At 51.9% G+C, this 18,110-nt stretch overlaps 1 protein-coding gene across 3 annotated transcripts; it reads right to left on the bottom strand.

Annotated features, from left to right (window-relative positions):
- Nucleotides 1–3,385: 3,385 nt before the first annotated feature.
- Nucleotides 3,386–16,699, bottom strand: PLD2 (phospholipase D2). 3 transcript variants are annotated; one of them, XM_045164870.1, is made up of 25 exons: nucleotides 16,315–16,696; nucleotides 15,649–15,758; nucleotides 15,432–15,562; nucleotides 15,180–15,322; nucleotides 14,641–14,746; nucleotides 14,483–14,548; nucleotides 14,305–14,363; nucleotides 14,051–14,143; nucleotides 13,800–13,952; nucleotides 12,662–12,811; nucleotides 9,238–9,321; nucleotides 9,017–9,095; nucleotides 8,130–8,240; nucleotides 7,776–7,946; nucleotides 7,285–7,411; nucleotides 6,962–7,080; nucleotides 6,761–6,874; nucleotides 6,520–6,624; nucleotides 6,221–6,309; nucleotides 5,988–6,101; nucleotides 5,767–5,816; nucleotides 5,361–5,495; nucleotides 4,980–5,133; nucleotides 4,422–4,536; nucleotides 3,386–4,176 (listed from the first exon to the last, which is right to left on the bottom strand). In XM_045164870.1, the coding sequence occupies exons 1-25, from the start codon at nucleotides 16,596–16,598 to the stop codon at nucleotides 3,952–3,954; spliced, it is 3,087 nt and encodes a 1,028-aa protein (XP_045020805.1). In that variant the 5' UTR covers nucleotides 16,599–16,696; the 3' UTR covers nucleotides 3,386–3,951. The 3 variants fall into 3 exon arrangements, with proteins under 3 accessions (XP_045020805.1, XP_045020806.1, XP_045020807.1); XM_045164871.1 differs by lacking the exon at nucleotides 7,776–7,946 and having other exon boundaries at nucleotides 16,315–16,697; XM_045164872.1 differs by lacking the exons at nucleotides 3,386–4,176; nucleotides 4,422–4,536; nucleotides 5,767–5,816 and having other exon boundaries at nucleotides 4,991–5,133; nucleotides 16,315–16,699.
- Nucleotides 16,700–18,110: the final 1,411 nt, after the last annotated feature.

The following is an 18,110-nucleotide window of genomic DNA, read 5'->3' as shown; positions in this document are numbered from 1 at the left end:
TGCAGGAGACCTAGGTTCAGCCTCTGGGTTGGGAAGATCCCCTGCAGAAGGGAATGGCAACCCACTCCAGTATTTTTGCCTAGAGAATCTCTTGGACAGAAGAGCCTGGGAGGCAATAGTCTGTGGGATCGCAGAGTCAGATATGACTGAACAACTAACACTTTCACTTTACTCTTAGGCTGTGTTTAATAAAGAGATACTTAATCAGTGAATGACCAAATGAAGATCACAGTATGGGGGGAGGAGGATAGGCTACATGGCCAGCCAAACCTCAAGAGGCAATGGAATCTGGGCCTGGGGAAGACAGCATTGTCTGGAGAAGACTGGAGAAACAAGATTGGCCCCATGCCGATGATTTTTTCCTTAATATTTATTTATTTATTTGGCTGCCTCAGGTCTTTGTTGTGTCATCTTTCCTAGCTGCTTCACAGCATGGGGAATCTTAGTTCCCCACCAGGAATCCAATCCATGTCCCCTGCATTGCAAGGCAGATTGTTAACCACTGGACCACAAGGGAAGTCCCCGTGCTGATAATTATTGAAGCTGGAGTATTGATGCATGGGTACCTAAAGGATCACCATCCCCTATTCTCTAATTTTATGTACATGTGAAACTGTCCGTAATAATTTAAAAAGAGGTAATGTGGTGGAGGAAGTCCTGAATTGGGCATCAAGAAAAGTTAAAATAGATATTTCCCCCGTGGCCCAGTGGCTAAGATTCCATGCTCCCAATGCAGGGGGCCAGGGTTCAATCCTTGGTCAGGGAACTCAATGCCTCCCACATGTGGCAACAAAGAGTTGCAGTGCCACAGCAAAGATCCCATGTGCCACAGCTAAGACCCAGGGCAGCCAGATAAGTATTGGGAGGGAAAAAAAGTTAAAAGTATTAAAAATAAGACAAATTTTGGATCCCTGAGGGATGGATATTTTGCACAGACACAACCACCCTCAGATCCTCCCACCCATCTTGGGAAGCTGGATTTCTTCTTTTCATCCTGGGTCTAGAGCCAACTCTTCTGACTGCTCTTTTCCCTGCCCTGTGGGGGTCTCCATTCAAGAAACTCCATGACCAATGAGGGCAGAGCAGATAGACCAACAGATGGTATGAAGCAGAAGCCCACCTACCCCAGCCCAGTCCCAGGGCAGCTGCTGCCTCCACCCCACAGTTAATGAGATAATGGTCCCCTAGGGAAAGAGGCACTTAGTGCTGACAATGAGGCTAATTAGCAGAATGCCAATTAGTACCTGGGGACCGCTATACAAGGGAGGGGGAATAGCTTGTGTGGAAATTGCTTTTTCAGAGGAAGAGAGGGCTGCACTCAAAGGAGAGGATGGCAGCAAAGCCACAGCATCCCCTCTCTCCACGTCATCATCCACAAGGACCTCTCCTCCAGGAAAGCCTCCTAAACTACTCACTGTGTTTTCCCTCTGTTTCTTCCTGCTCAATTCTGAGATTGAGGGGTGAGACCAGAGGGATGAAGGGCAAGAGCCAGCACTGTGCTAAACTTTTTTCCAATTGCAAAATATTTCGGATATACAAAAGGATATGGAAAAAATATGCATAAAATTTATATCCCACAACCCAACTTGAGAAATAAAAAAGTTGGGGCTTCCCTGGTGGTCCAGTGGCTAAGATTCCATGCTCCCAAGGCAGTGGGCCTGGGTTGGATCCCTGGTCAGGGAAACTAGATCCCACATGCTACAACTAAGACTTTGCATCCTGCAACTAAAGATCCCACGTGCCTCAACAAAGACTGAAGATCCTTCAGGCTGCAATTAAGACCTAGTGCAGCCAAATAAATAAATGTTAAAAAAAAATAATAATAAAGTCACCAGTTCAAAGAGCTCTCTCTGTATACCCATTATATTAGCTTTTCTCTCTACCTGCCATGGGAGGTAACCCTCCTCAATCCAGTGTGTGCTATACTCTCTTGTAACTATGTATGGATGTGAGAGTTGGACCATAAAGAAGGTTGAGTGCCAAAGAATTGATGGCTTTTGAGCTGTGGTGTTGGAGAAGACTCTTAAGAGCCCCTTGAACTGCAAGGAGATCAAACCAGTCAATCCTCAAGTCCTTCATTAGAAGGACTAATGCTGAAACTGAAGCTCCAATACTTTGGCCACCTGATGCAAAGAGCCGATTCATTAGAAAAGACCCCAACACTAGAAAAGTTTGAAGGCAGGAGAAGGGGATGACAGAGGGCAAAATGGTTGGGTGGCATCACCAGCTCAATGCACGTGAGTTTGAGCAAGCTCCAGATGATGAAGGATGGGGAAGCCTGGCGTGCTGCAGTTCATGGGGTCGCAAAGAGTGGAACACAACTGAGCGACTGAACAACACACTCTCATACGCAATGACGTGTACTTTCTTCCCTCTGCATCAGTGCCAACTCTGTGCAATGACAAAAATGGTCTCCATCCAGTATGCTAGCCACTAGCTGCGAGTGGCTCCCAGCCACTTGGTGGCTGATGCAAGGAACTAAATCTTTACCTAGTTCTAATTGTTATAAATTTAAGTGTAAATAGCCAAATGTGGCTGGTGGCTACTGTACTGGACAGTGAAGCTGTGTCCTACGAGGGTGGGGACTTTGTAGTACTCACTGCTGTGGGTCTAGATGATGTCTGGCAAAGAGCATGTGCTCAATAAATATTTAAGTCAACAACTGAATCTTTACAGCAAGACAGTTATGTAATTATTATTCCCATTTCCTTGGCTTCCCTTGTGGCTCAGCTGGTAAAGAATCCGCCTGCAATTCGGGAGACCTGGGTTCGATCCCTGGGTTGGGAAGATCCCCTGGAGAAGGGAATGGCTACCCACTCCAGTGTTCTGGACTAGAGAATTCCATGATCTGTATAGTCCATGGGGTCGCAAAGAGTCGGACACTACTGAGCGAGTTTCACTTTCATTCTCATTTCCCAGTTGGGACCACCGAGGCCCAGAGAAGTGATGTGACTTGACAAGGCCATTGAGGTAAAAAGTGACAAGCCCGAGACTTGGGCCCAGTTCTTCCTGACCTCAAGCCAATACCCTTACGGACTCCCAGGGGCTTCCCTAAGCCTCCCCTGGGCAGTCACTTGAGGAACAAGGTGCGGCCCCTCTGGGCCCTTCTCTGGATGCCTCCCTCACCTGCAGCTGCACCCTGGGCTCTATTTTCCTCCAGGAGTCCCGGTTTGGGTCCATGCTTCCTCCTACACAGGCAGCCCTGTGTGAACACCTGGTCTTCCCAGCACCAAGTGATGGAGCTCCAAAAGCCACAGACAAGTGGAGCAGAGCTGAGATGAAGCCAAAGAAAGAAAGGAGTGGGGTGGGGAGATGGGGTGACGGGCCTGTGTGGGCCTGGGGGGCCGTTGAGACACACTCGGTTCAGCCAAGGAAGAGACAAGGACCTTTTCTAGGCTTTTATTTATGAAATGCTTATTGAACGAATACAAAGTTAGTGTCTGTCAGCAGCTGGTGGAGGGGGTTAGTGTGCATCCTCCCTCCCACCCCTCCCCACCATGGGCGCTGAAGCCAGCAGTGGCTCCATCCTTCTCTCTGCCTTGGCAGTAATGAGCTGGGAGAGGCCCTGGGGCAGGGAGGGGGTTCCACAGCAGGAAGACAAGGGAGAGATGAGAAGGCCCAGGGCCAAGTCTGGTCCTCCTGGAGTAGGAGGCTGACCCCAGGCATCCTGGCAGGAATCTTGCTTCTCCTTTGTAGTAGTGGTTTGAACTGAACAGCAAGGAGAAGGAAGCTCTCTGGGACCCTCTTCCATCTCCCCAACCTGGGGTTGGGAGTGTCCTTTTTGGTTGTTTCCCAAAAAAGGTCCTTTGTGACTTCTCTAGTCCCCTCCAGGGATGCCTGCCTCCCCCAGGTCTCAAAGGCATCGCCCTGGTCCTGAGGGTTAGAGGGCAGAGAACCAGAGGTGGTGTAGCCCAGAGGCTGGTGACCTCTTCCAGGCCAGAGGAGCTGCAGCTATGTCCACACTTCTAGGGGCATCACACCCTCCTTGCTACCCAGGGAGGGCAGCAAATACTCATCCTCCAGGAACTTGAGGGGGAAGTGGACGAGGTGGCCCTGGACCTGGGTGAGTTCAGACCGGGCCAAGGGAGGGCTGACCGTGGCCAGGGGCTCCACGACTACATACTCCCGAAGTGCCCGCAGGGAACGTGTGGCATTGGATGGAAGGCATCGGAAGATCTGTGGGTGGGGTATGCATGGAAGCCAAGAAGGCTTGAGGAGACTCTGCCAAGCCCAACTGGGCTACATGCCCCCACTCCCCACACCCTACACATATCCCCCTACACTGACCCTGAATCCCATGATGTCCCCAGACCCTCATCTCCTTATGAGAATGGCTGTGTGAAGTGGCTCCTCTCCATCTCACCCTGGACAGGATAATCCCTCAACTTCCCTGGGCCGGCACTCCCCGAGCCCCCACCCACCTGCTCATAGATATTGGCGTTGCTCTCAGCTGTGTCTTGCCACAACTGGAAGAAGGCATCACAGACAGGGTCTCGGAGATCCAGATGTGGCCGAGCAGCAGCCCCTAGAATCACGCTGCAGGAGAAAGGGGTCCCAGTAGGGCTAGAATAAGATCCTTCAAGGGCCTAAATACCAGAAAAGTTATGGTGTGCCTATCCAGGTAATTGAAAATAGATGCATGGTTAAACAGTAAAATCAGGGCTTCTCAGGTGGCTCAGGTGGTAAAAATTCTGCCTGCCATGTGGGAGACCCAGGTTCAACCCCTGGGTTGGGAAGATCCCCTGGAGAAGGGAATGGCTACCCACTCCAGTATTCTTGCCTGGAGAATTCCATGGACAGAGGAGACTGGTGGGCTACAGTCCATAGGGTTGCAAAAAGTCAGACACAACTGAATGATTTAGCATAGCACAAGTACTAGCAATCCAGTACTACCTCTGGACAATCCTCACACCTGTTTAAAGGGCAAACCCTCCCCCTTTCCACCTCCCCCCACCTTGTAGTATCCCACCTGGCTCTACCTGAAGCAGTGCTTCCGCAGACTCAAGGCAAACCTGCCTGCCTGATACTCCACACCGTTCATGAGGGATGGCTCCATTTCTGTGTCCTCAATCAGCACAGCCAGCTCACTGTCCCGCTTCCCCAGCAAGCTCCGGTCATTGATGTTTGCTGAGCCTGGGTGGATGCAGGACACACTGTGTCTTCCTGAGCCCAGGGAACCCCACCCCACCCCATCACCTCTACCCAAGCACCAGCCTGTGGGCAACACGCCTTCTTTGGCCTCCATCCCCAACTGGACGTCAGCTGCAATCTCCATCACCCAGTCCCATCCCATTGCCCCTGGCTGGGCCCTGCTCCACCTCTCCCCACCCTCCACTCGTTGCTGGGGACCCAGCACTGACCAATGATGACTGTCCGGTCATCCGCGATAAGCATCTTGCTGTGGATATAGATGAGCTCCGAGACTGGGTGCCCGCCTAGTTCTCCGTGTGTGCGTAGCCCACAGATGGAAATATAGTTCCGCCATTCTGTCCCCACTGTGAGCAAGAGATGGGGGGAAGGGAGTGAGGTGAGAGGTGTCCTCCATTGCAGATGGAGTCCTGGTCCATCTACCGCCTCACTTCAGAAGCCCTATATAGCCTGGTCTATATACTTCTCTCTGCACTAATAGGCCACCACGGGCTCCGGCAGTAACCACAGAAGCATGCGGGCGTGACAGCCTCCGTCCCTCCATCCCTGGGGCTCCAGTCCCTCAATCTCCCCCTCCCCGGGGGTCCAGGGCTTGAACCCCCAGCCCCCAGAACTCACTGGCTGCTTTGAGACGATGTAAAATTGAATATTCCCCACGACACAGCGTCCTGAGCGAAAAGAATGGGTGAGGAAGGCGGAGACTGGACGGGGGTGGGGGGCGAGGGGGGATGTCAGAAAACAGGTGGACCTCAACAGTCCAGCAAGAAGGGATCAGGATGGGGCCATGGAGGGCCAGAGTCTGGCAGGGGTTGGGGTGGGAGGGGTGAGGCGGTGGTCACCTGTAAGTGAAGTGCAGAATGGCCTGGATGGAGTTACCACCACCTGTGGAGATGTCACCCTCGAACCCAGGGAGCAGGGGCAAAAGCACGTAGACTCGGAAGCACTGCCCCTGTCTGAGGAGGGGCGGAGTCAGAGGTGTGACCCTTCTCCCAAGCCCCACCCCTCCCCTCACCCCTCTAGTTAGTCTACAAACACGCCCATAACCCCCAGATTCCAAGCTGGTCCGCCTTACTTGTGGGCCTTCAGGATTCTGTCCACAATCTCATCGCCCACCTTGTTCAGCACCGTCCGCCCATCTGAGCAGCTAATGAAGAACTGATTCTGGAGCAGGGACCAATGACAGACGTCAGCAGTCCGGCCCCCGTCAGCAGTTCCTGCCCTCAGCTCCCTGTTGCCATCCCCATCTCCAGGCTCCCGGCCCTGGGTCAAGGCTTCACCAAGTTCTCCAGGTCCAGCTATGCCAGCCCTCAACGACTGAGCCCACTGACAGGATATCCTAAGTTTCTCTGCTCCACCCTCACTCCGACAGACCTCAATGTAGAGGAAGTGCCGGCTCTCTCTGATGGTGTGCAGATAGGCATTGAGAATGGAGTTCTCCAGGGTGCCCGCTGACCAGCGGTCCACTGACCGTAAGACCTGCGGGAACGACGGATAGGATGTGTCTCCTGAGTCCAGGAGAGGAGGGGTTCGGGGGCGGGGGCGGGAGGGCCCTCTGGGTCAGGGAGAGCGCTGAAGGCAGCGGGGAGAGGGCGGGCTGAATTCCGAGCCTCACCTGCACAGTGGCGCACTGCCCTCCGGCAAGCGTGAAAGGGAGCTGGTTTGCGGTGCTGGTGGATTTGGGCAGCAGGTAGGGGTAAATGGGGATCTTGTACTTGGTCTTGGTAGTCTAAGGCGGAGGGGTGGCAGAGTCAGTGGGAGATGGCTGGCTGCCCCTAGCTCCCGCCCACCCTCCAGCCTCGGAGGGATCAAGCACCTTGGTGAAATTCCAGCGCTGGATGAAGTGCCGGGCAAGGTCCCGGGCAGGTGATCCGTGGACCACAACCCCAATGTCCCGCCACGGCATCCGTGGCATAGTCTCCCTGTCAATGAAATCTGGGGGGAGGGAGAATGTCCCAGGAGAGTCAGGGAAGAGGTCAGGGACGGTTCCTTGGGAACACTTGGGTCAGGGAGGAGGAGGTGCTGACCAGAGAGGAGGTGGCATTACACCTGACCCAGTTCATCCCATCCTCAGACCCAGACCCGCCCTCTGCCCCGGCTGCCAGCTCTCAGGGACTTTGAAGAAGGTGGACCCCCTACCATCAAAAGGCCGATCCAGCTGCACCCAGTCCTTAGTGATAAGATTGCTGTAGTCCTTGCCCAGCCAGAAGAGTTGGTTGTGCGTGAGGTCGGGGGTAGCTGGAAGGTCTGAGCATGAGGTGGGAGGCTGTAGGGGGAACACACCCAAGCCAGGGGCAAGGAGAAGTCATGGATCACACAGAGCCAGGCCAAAGAGAAGAAAGGAGCACTGGAAGACGGAGAGACAGAGAGACATACAGAGGAAGAATGAAACAGAGAGAGTTTGATTCCCGGGCCCTCCCCTTCAGATGCATTTGAAATCTCTAGAGGAATGGGTAGTGGTCATGGGGAGGCAACTGAGTCAGTATATTCAAAGCAGGTAGTTAGGGTCCCAGAAAGGCCTAGGAAACTTGAATGAGGGCTATGACTGAAGAGGAAGGCTGCAGCTGGGAAGGGGTGTGGATTTACATTAATTGAGTTGGGGGGAGCTCAGGAAGGCCTTGGGGGATTACCTGGGGGGCAGCTGACTCAGAGGAGTCCCCCAGATCAGTCAGTCTGTAGTGTAGGTCATCCCAGCGGCCATAGGCAAGGTCCAGCCCCCCCAGGAAGGCCACTACTTGGTCCACCACCAGGAGCTTCTCATGATGGGCCCACAGTGTCACCTGGTCTGGGTGGCGCATCACCTGGAGCAGGTATGGGGGAGTTCATGAGGGTTGGCGTAGGTGGGAGAAGCCAGAGGCAGCGTTTGGAGGAGGCAGGGAACAGGAAGATGGAAGGATGAGCTGTTCAAGGACAGGGAGGGTTGAGAGGGTGGGGAAGTGTAGTGAGGAGGGCCAGAGAGGAGGGGTCTCTGGGGCCCAAGTCACCTTTATGTTGGGATGCAGCAGCATCAGTGCCTTCTTGCTGTAGCCACTGTTGATGGCCAAGGCCAGCTCCACTTCCTTGAACAGCAGTACAGACACATGGACACCCTCCTCCTGGTGGTCAGTGAGGGAATCAGATCCTAATAATCCTTTCCCACCCTCAGGATTCCTGTATGTTCCTCCTCTCCACCCAGAGATCCTCAATGCTATGCCACTGACACCCTGTTTTGATGCTTACAGGAAACTTAGATTGAATATCATCTATCTGCTCACTCACTCATCCATCCACACATCTACCCACCTACCTAGCATTATCTAGCCATCCATCTTCCCAACAATTTACTCATCCCCTTATCTACCATCTATCACTCACCTATCTATCTACCACTCTCCTGGGATCTACCTTCCCAACCTCATATCCTTCTATCTATCTCCCTTTCCATCATCTATCCATCCCCTCACCCACACACTCTCCATCATCCACATGTCTTTCCTCCCATCCATCAACATCGATGGATGCTCCCAACATAGCAGACACTGTGCCTTGTACTGCAGCTAGTGGTATTCATCAGCCCAATGAGAGAGACAGATATGTCCATCCCCTGTAACACAATAGAGTGTATAGGGTATTGGGAGGAAAGTCTACATCAAGGAGAGGAAGGGCACGAACAGGGAGGTTGGTCCTCTTCTCTAAGGGAGTTCTCCCTAGGGAAGTGGAAGAGGTGATGTCTGTGAGACTGAACCAGGATGGGTACATCTCCTTCTCCTCAAGTTTTAGATTCCTTACCTTCCCCCGAACCCCCCGCCATGCTATAGTCTCTTCCAACCAATCTCCACCCACAAGCCACCCCTTGACCATACCTCCCCTCCAGCCAGACCATTCTCCTCACCGCCTTCTTCTTGAGCATAATGTCCAGTCTCCAGTCATCTGAATGGGCTGGACGCTTCAAGTAAATCTCAGGACTCAACCTGGGATTCAGGGCAGCAGGTGAGGGTAAGCTAAGCTCCCAACAATAGCCACTCCTCCCCTTCCACTCCTTTTCTGACCCATAAGCTGATCTGTTGCAGGTACTAACCCACCCTTTCTTGCTCAGGTTCTTCTCCCACTTACCACCAGTCTGTGATGAAAATCTCTTCTTGAGCTCGCAGGATGGCATCTGCCACAGCAGCAAAGTAACCTGCCCCATTCACAAACCTGGGGGGAGGCCAAGCCAAGGAGATCAGGGAAGTCAGAAGCCAGAAAGCTCTGGAGAGTGAAGACCGAAGGACAGTCATGGGTCAGAGGTGATAGCAAGGTCAAAGATCAAGAGTGATCACAGAGGTCAGATAGTAGCAGATATTTCAAAGTGGAATAAACTTGCCAGTATGAACTAAATAAAATTAAAAGTTACAAAAGACACAATAAACTAAAGAAAATGACTAAAGACTGGGAGGATTAATACATTACATATAAAACTGCTGCTGCTAAGTTGCTTCAGTTGTGTCTGACTCTGTGCAACCCCATAGACGGAAGCCCACCAGGCTCTGCAGTCCCTGGGATTCTCCAAGCAAGAACACTGGAGTGGGTTGCCATTTCCTTCTCCAATGCGTGAAAGTGAAAAGTGAAAGGGAAGTCTCTCAGTCGTGTCCGACTCTTAGTGACCCCATGGACTGCAGCCCACCAGGCTCCTCCATCTATGGGATTTTCCAAGCAAGAGTACTGGAGTGGGGTGCCATTGCCTTTTCTGTCACATATAAAGAGTTCCAACAAATCAGTAACGAAAAGACATATAAGCCAATTGAACAAAGAATAAGAATGGATAGCTCACAGGGAGAGAATGGCCAGTCATAGTTGACAAGATGTTCAATATCATTGCTAAACAAGGAAATTGATATTAAAATAAAATAACACTTTTTAAATCCACTGTGGCAAAAATTAAAATCACAGGTAACACTCAGTATCAGCATGGGGGAAGTGAGTATTCTCATAGACTGTGAGAATATAAATTGGCTTTATAGCCTTTTTAGAGGACAACTTGGCAGTATCTAACAGAATATTAAATGTACATGCTCCTTAATACCATTAAATACACTTAGTAATTCTGTATCTAGGAAGATATCCTATTAAATGCTTAGGCAAATATTGTGTTCATGGCAGTATTGTTTATAAGACTGGAAGTGGGAAATAATGTAAATGCCTAATCTCTAACACATGTATTAAGTGGAAAAAAAAACAAAGGAGAGGGCACATGATCTTCTTTACATTAAAACAAAAAGTAACATATATGCACAAGTGCATGAACATATGCAGGAAAAGACCTGGGAAGATAAATATCAAACTATCACCAAGATTATTTTGGGGAAGAGATATGCAGGAAAAGATCTGGGAAGATAAATATCAAACTATTACCAGGATCACTTTTGGGGAGAGAAATGGGATTTGTGGGAGGGGGAGTAGGGAAGAACTAAGGTATGGAGAGTAGGTAAAGGCTTGTGCAAGTTATGCATTGTTAAGACTTTTATTTACTTTTAAAATATTTGTTTATTTATTTGGCTGCAGAGGGTCTTAGTTGTGACACGTAGGCTCTTTGTTGTAGCATGTGGGGTCTAGTTCCCTCGGCAGGGATTGAACCCAGGCCCCCTGCATTGAGAACAGGAGTCTTAGCCATTGGACCACAAGGGAAGCCCCTGTTAGACTTTTAATAACTGTTCTGTTTGATGGTGAAGAGCAGGGTCTTGACCCAGACTGCCTGCATTTGAATCTATTGTTTACAAGGTGTGTGACCTTGGCAAATTATTTAACTTCTCCTTGACTCAGTTTTCTCATCTGGAAAATGGAGATAACAACTGTACCTGTGTCAGGGAGTAAGTTCATAAACATAAAGCAGCTTCCCTGGTGGCTCAGCAGGAAGAATCTGCCTGCCAGTGCAAGAGACATAGGTTTAATCCCGGGTCGGGAAGATCCCCTGGAGAAGAAAATGGCAACCCACTCCAGTATTCTTGCCTAGGAAATCCCATGGACAGAGGAGCCTGGTGGGCTACAGTCCATGGCATCGTACAAGAGTTAGACATGACTTAGCGACTAAACAACAACAACAACGATGCATAAAACACTCAGAACAGTTCCTGGCTCATACTAACTGGCACAATCAGTTCTTTTGTTAAAAAATAAATTTCAAAAGGGTACAAATGAACTTACAGATATAGGAAACAAACTTATGGTTACCAGGGACTAATGGGGGAAGTAGGGATAAATTGGAAGATCAGGACTGAAATGTATATACTACTATGAAGCATCTTACCAGTAGTATATATAAAATAGATAATTAATAAGGACCTAGTATAGAGCACTTCACTTTATTTTTTCACTTTCATGCATTGGAGAAGGAAATGGCAACCCACTCCAGTGTTCTTGCCTGGAGAATCCCAGGGACGGGGAGCCTGGTGGGCTGCCGTCTATGGGGTCACACAGAGTCGGACACGACTGAAGTGACTTAGCAGCAGCAGCAGTATAGAGCACAGAGAACTCTGCTCAATACTCTGTAATGACCTATATGGGAAAACAATCTAAAAAAGAGTGGACATATGTATAACTGGTTCTCTTTGTTGTACTTCTGAAACCAACACAACATTTAAATCAACTCCAGTAAAAATTCAAAAAAACCACAAAATTCTCAACACTAACACCAAGGGAGGGAAAAATTGTTTCCATGACTCCTCTCTGCTTATAATAAAAGTTAACCTCCTTAGCTAGCAGGAGAGGCACTGATCAGGCCCTGAGACCAGTTTTTTTTTTTTTTTGGCCGCGCTGTACATGGCAGGCAAGATCTTATTTCCCTGACCAGGGATCAAACTCACACCCCTTGCATTGGAAGCGCTGAGTCTTAATCACTAGTCCTCCACGGAAGTCCCCTGCTCCAGACTCATTTCTGGCTTCTGCTCCTCAAACTGGAACAAGTCAGCCTTCATGAATCCCAAACACATCAGACTCTTTCTAGCTTCTCTGCAGGGACCGCTCTTCTCCATTTTATCTTGCTAATGCGAACCTCCGAGTTGCCGCCTTTGGGAAGCCAGTCCAGACATCCTGCACTAGAGCATGTGCCCCTCATCTGTGCTTGGTACTCTGTGTCTATTGCCAGCGTGGCAAATTCCCACTGTTTCATGATTGAATCACCTACTGTGTCTTATCCTTGCCATGGACCTGGCACATAATGGGTGCTTAGAAAATGTTTATTAAATAGACCGAATGAATCAGAGAGATTTGAGATCCCTGAGAACACAGAGGGTCAGTGGGGTGAAAGGGGGTTAGAAAGGTCACAGGAGGTCAGTCAGAGAGCTCAGGGTCAGAGATCACCTAATTTGGGGTTCAGAAAGATCAGAGGGTAATCAGAGGAATCAGAATGATCAAAGGTCAGGGGGTGGGGGCGACTGGAGAAGTCAAAGGGTAGGTTACTGAGGTCAGAAGGGGTCAGAGGAGAGAGAAGATCAAGGACTCAGAGAACACCAAGGAGGTTGAAAGACCACTGACAATTTCAGAAAGGACATCAGTGTCTCACCACCGGGCCAGGGTCCCAGGCCGGGGAGGAGCATAGCTGTCGTGCCGGTGCAGCTGAATGAAGTCTCTGCCCGGGCCCTGGGCCAGTTCGGTGATCTCCTGGGCCCACCACCGTGCCTGCCGGTAGCTGCTGCACTTGAGAATCAAGGACCTGGGCAAGAACAAAGGATGGACCACCATCCTCACCCTCCATACCTCTGGCTTGGCCCAGAAACCCTCTTCCTTTAGCTGTCTGCTCTTCCCCACCTCCTTCCTCAGTCCATACTTGATTTCACAGGGACAGGGCATACATCTGTCTTATTCACAGTTGGGTGTTTGGCATTTAGTATTGTGCCAGCCGCTCAAGTTTGTTGTCTGTTTTTTTTTCGGGCGGGGTAAGGGGTGAGCTATGCAGCATGGCATGTGGAATCTTAGTTCCCTGACCAGGGATCACACCTGTTCCCCTTGCAGTGGAAGCATGGAGTCTTAACCACTGGATCACCAGGGAAGTCCCTCAGGTTTATTGAATAAATAAATGAATGGACGGAGTGCCCTTTCTTTGCACCAAAAGCCCTTCTGAGACAGGCCTGGGACCTGGGACCCTTTGCTGCAATGCTTGCACCTGGACCCACCTCTCCTGGAGCAACAAAACACAAAGAAACTACATGGGACTAAAAATAACTGTGCATGAGCAGTCAGGGCAAATTTTAGACAAAAGATACAAAGAGACCAAAAACCCAACTGCCCAAAGCCCAGAGCAAAAGCAGGGTATAGTACATGCCCCCTGTACACAACACCACCTAAAGGAGGGGCAAAACATCTAACCCACCCCTCCGGCCTGACCTCTGGACACATCCCTACCCTCATCCCACATAAGGAAGCAGCTCCGTTCCTCCCTCTCCCCAAGGGAGTGAGCAAGCAAGGGAACCTGTTGTTTGTTCCCACTCCCCCTCAACCCCAGAGAAAGCTCTGGGCCAGCCTCTAGGAGCAGCCCCAAGCATCTGGCTAGAACGTTCCCTGGTTCCAAATCATGGCCATCTCCAGAGGGATGGGGCGGGAACACCTTCCTCTCTTCCGTGGTCTCTTCCACGCATCTCCCCTTAGGGCCCCAGGCTGGCTCTTCACTCACCAGGGGCCTGTCCATACCAGGGAGGCCTTACCTGTGAGAGGTGTCGACCCGGACCCCATACCGTGCCTCTGTACTCCTTTTCCCCACCTGCACCTCGAAGCCAGGGTCGAAGAGCTGAACAAAGGAGATGGAGCCAGTCTCCAGGCACATGTACAGCAGGAAGGAGTCCTTCACCACCAGCCACCTGGAGTGGAAGGGCTCCAGCCGTTCCTTCATGCCCCCCACCCTGGGATCTCCTTCCTCACCCCCACCCACTGTCCAGCCACTCCACTCAGCCCTCACCGCTTGGACCAGCGATAACAAACTTGGTCTCGGCTGCAGCAGGTGAGGCCAGGAACGCGGTGGCCACCTGAGCGCTTCCGGATCACCCCCTCCCTGTGGGGAAAACCAGGAAGTGGTGCTGGAGAGGGATCCAGGGTTCAAACCTGTGGGGATAAAATCAGACCCCCAGCCCACCCTGCCCTGCTTTCCCTATTCTCAGGGAGGGAAAGATTCAGACATTGGCAGACAGTGGGTGAAGAGTGTCAGACACTCACAATCCTTTGCATCCGAGGTCTGGGATAAAGGACAGCTGACTGACTTCCAGGAACTCTGTCTGCAGAGAAAGAAAAAGGCTCAGAGGAGAGACTCATTGTCAATCCCTCAAATCCTACCAACCCTGGTCCTCTGCCCCCGATTCATCTCAAGGGACCCAGCACCAGCCCCTGACCTTACCATGGCATGGTAGTTGCGGTAGAAAGACATGGTCAGGAGGCGGTTGAGATAATTCTCCAGGTATTTCTGAAGTGAAGGGATGGAAGACAGAGAGACGGATGGGACCAGAACCATTTGCACCCAAACACCTTCCCAGAGGACCTGGTGTCTGGTCCCACCTGCTTGCTAGCGGTACGTCTGGAGGAGCCCTCAGGACCTGCTCGGGGTAGAGAGGGTATCTCTCTGCTGTCTCCCTCTGGGGCTGGAGATGAAGCAACAGCAAAACTGTGGAAGGGATGAGGGAAGGTCAGTAGGAGCTGGAGGCTCAGTGCCTGAGATCCTGAAGCACTGGAGGTGGGGACTTGGAAGAGGCGAGGAGACCTAGAGGGTAGCAGCAGGAATGCCCCCTACCCTGAGGATGGAGACAGAAAAAGGTGGGAGGCTGCCAAGGGCACTTTGGGCATCCAGCCCAGTTGAGATACTGGCCCAGAACCACAGACAGTCAGAGCTGAACAGGAAAGGTTTCCTGGTAACCGGGGTCAGAGGAGGGGGCCCAGGAGGCCAGAGTTGGGGGAGAAAAGTAGCTGGGGTAGGGTCAGTTGTGGCCTGGGGATGAGACAGGCAGAAAGCAGCGATGGGGGCTGGGCCAGTGACACCCCCGGCTGCCTCGAGGTGAGGGGCATCTGCCCTACACAGGAGGCAGCCTTGTCCCCCTCACCGAGCCAGAGGGAGCAGACTCATGAAGACTTTGTGTCTCAGGAGGTCCCGATGCAACTCCTGGAAATGACGGAACTTCTTCTTGGTTGTCCAGGTGAAGTCACCGTGAGTCAAGCGGACAGAATACAGAGTGCATGTGCCCACCTGGGGGAGTGAGGAACTGAATGGATGTTCCCTGTTTGGAAGGCAGCCCCTCACTCTGGCCAGCCCCCCCCCCCCCACATTCCCACTCCCTTGGGGCCAGCCCAGCCACCTTGGATCCACTGGTGTATCTTTCAGTGCCCACCACCTGAGCTATGACGGGGACCCCAGGGGCAAACACCAAGGGATGCATTTTCAGAGGCTGGAGGTGGTAGATGGCCAGAAAGGGGTGCATCCGGTCGGCTGGTGGGAAAGAAAGTGGAAGAATGTGGACTCCAGAAGGTCTCAGCCCTCCTCCTCCTCTCCCCGAGGCCGTCCTCCCTGTGTACCTGGGTCCTCTCCCTCCTTCAGGGTGTCCACCTCATCGGGCTCCATCTGTAACTGGCTGGAGTCCAGGTCATCCCCGGAGGGAAAAAGGCTCTGGGGGGTTGCCGCCATCCTGGGAATATGGGGAGGCCTCAGAACGGTGATCCGCTCTGCAGAACTCTATCCCCCCATTCCACCCCCACGGTCCTCAGTCTCCCCAGGTCCCCCGCTTTCCCCCACCCGGCTCCCGCTGACTCTTAATCTCTCTTTGCTTAGAATCCATCGGTCCGCACTGCCCTGCCAACTCGCCTCTAATCTCCATCCCCTATCTCCGATCCTTCATACAGAACGCCCGAGCCCCGCCTCCTGTCCCTTAATCAGGATGCCAAGGAACAACCGGCCAGGCCCGGATGGCCCCGAAGCGGGGCAGAGGAAGGGGCCCCGGGGTGGGGGGGGGGGGGGTGCTTTGCAAGGGGTCCCGAGCCGCCGGGTCTCCAGCCAGGCCAAGCCAGCTGGAAGAAGGGGTCCAGGCAGGAATGAGGAAGTTAAGCGTTCCCCGCCCGGGAAAGAAACCCCGAAATCTGAGCATGAGGCTGAGTCAGGAGGCCCTGCAGCCCGAGCGCATTCCTGTCCCGGCCAGATCTCCTGGGCCCGGGACCTCCGCGGCGCCCCCTCCCCGGCCCCCTCACCCGGACAGCCCGAGCGGGCGGCGGCGCGGCTTCGCGAGCTGAGGGAGCGGAGCAGAGCCGGAGCTGGAGTCCACACCCCAGAGGGCCAGGGCGGGGCGGGCGCACAGGGCCTGCCCTCGGGGGCGGGACGGGCCCCCGGCCTCACCTCCGCGGGATTCTCGTCTGTCCTGTCCCGCCCCCGCCGCTCTCGGCCCGCCCCGGCGTCCTGCTCGCAGTCGGGACGCGGGGCCGCCCTCAGCTCTACTGGACAGAGCCGCCCGCTTCTCGCATCCGTGCGGTGCCATCCGCCTGGCTGTCCGTCTGTCTCGCGCCGTCGGTCCGCCCGGGCCCGGACTGTGCCCTGTGGGCGCTCAGCGACCTTCCTCCACTCGGGCACCAGCACCCCGGGTCCCCTCCGGCGGGGCCGCGCCTCCGGGGCCGGGACCTGGCAGTGCTCATTTCCAGGGCGGGCTGCGAACCACATCGGGCCGGCTTAGCCAGCGTTTATAGAAGAAAGGAATGATAAAAGGCCGGAGGGGTGGTGCCCACAAATTCATTAACCTGCGCAAGCTTGCATTCTTTCATTCATTCACTGTTTATTGCGTCCTTGCCTCTCGCCAGACTCCAAGCCTACAGTAATGAACAAGACTAACACGAACTGCTCTTCTAGAACTAGCAGTCTAGGGGCAAACAGGAAAAATTTCAGATTCTAAAAGACAAAAAATTTCATTTTTTTCAAAGCAGATTCCTTTATCTTTTCTAGATGGAAGAATGGGTTGATGGACATTTCTTGATGGCGTTTTGGGTTGTTTCTAGCTTTTATCTATTGTGAATAAAGCTCCCATAGGAAGCATCAGTACAAACAAAGCTAGTGGAGGTGATGGCAATCCAGTTGAGCTATTTCAAATCCTCAAAGATGATGCTGTGAAAGTGCTGCATTCAATATGCCAGCAAATTTGGAAAACTCAGCAGTGGCCACAGGACTGGAAAAGGACAGTTTTCATTCCAATCCCAAAGAAAGGCAGTGCCAAAGAATGCTCAAACTACCCCACAATTGCACTCATCTCACATGCTAGTAGTGATGCTTAAAATTCTCCAAGCCAGGCTTAAGCAATATGTGAACTTCCAGATATTCAAGCTGGTTTTAGAAAAGGCAGAGGAACCAGAGATCAAATTGCCAACATCTGCTGGATCATCGAAAAAGCAAGAGAGTTCCAGAAAAACATCTATTTCTGCTTTATTGACTATGCCAAAGCTTTTGACTGTGTGGATCACAATAAACTGTGGAAAATTCTTCAAGAGATGGAAATACCAGACTACCTGACCTGCCTCTTGAGAAGCCTGTTTGCAGGTCAGGAAGTAACAGTTAGAACTGGACATGAAACAACAGACTGGTTCCAAATAGGAAAAGGAGTACGTCAAGGCTGTATATTGTCACCCTGCTTATTTAACTTCTATGGAGAGTACATTATGAGAAATGCTGGGCTGGAAGAAGCACAAGCTGGAATCAAGATTGCCAGGAGAAATATCAATAACCTCAGATATGCAAATGACACCACACTTATGGCAGAAAGTGAAGAACTAAAGAGCCTCTTGATGAAAGTGAAAAAGGAGAGTGAAAAAGTTGGCTTAAAGCTCAACATTCAGAAAACTAAGATCATGGTATCCGGTCCCATCACTTCATGGGAAATAGATGGAGAAACAACGGAAACAGTGGCTGACTTTATTTTGGGGGGCTCCAAAATCACTGCAGATGGTGACTGCAGCCATGAAATTAAAAGACGCTTACTCCTTGGAAGGAAAGTTATGACCAACCT

Source organism: Bubalus bubalis, chromosome 3 (genome assembly GCF_019923935.1).
Source record: "Bubalus bubalis isolate 160015118507 breed Murrah chromosome 3, NDDB_SH_1, whole genome shotgun sequence".
NCBI classification, from domain to species: domain Eukaryota; kingdom Metazoa; phylum Chordata; class Mammalia; order Artiodactyla; family Bovidae; genus Bubalus; species Bubalus bubalis.
Note: the sequence above shows the minus strand (reverse complement) of the source record. Positions and strands in the feature narration are given on the sequence as shown.

Coding starts and splice junctions, on each gene's coding strand:
- PLD2 (XM_045164870.1), bottom strand. CDS start 16,598: ATGGCACCGCACGGATGCGAGAAGCGGGCGGCTCTGTCCAGTAGAGCT. Junction 14,549..14,640: donor GACGTACCGCTAGCAAGCAG/GTGGGACCAGAC, acceptor CCTTCACTTCAG/AAATACCTGGAGAATTATCT. Junction 7,081..7,284: donor GCTGGATCGGCCTTTTGATG/GTAGGGGGTCCA, acceptor CCCTCCCCCCAG/ATTTCATTGACAGGGAGACT.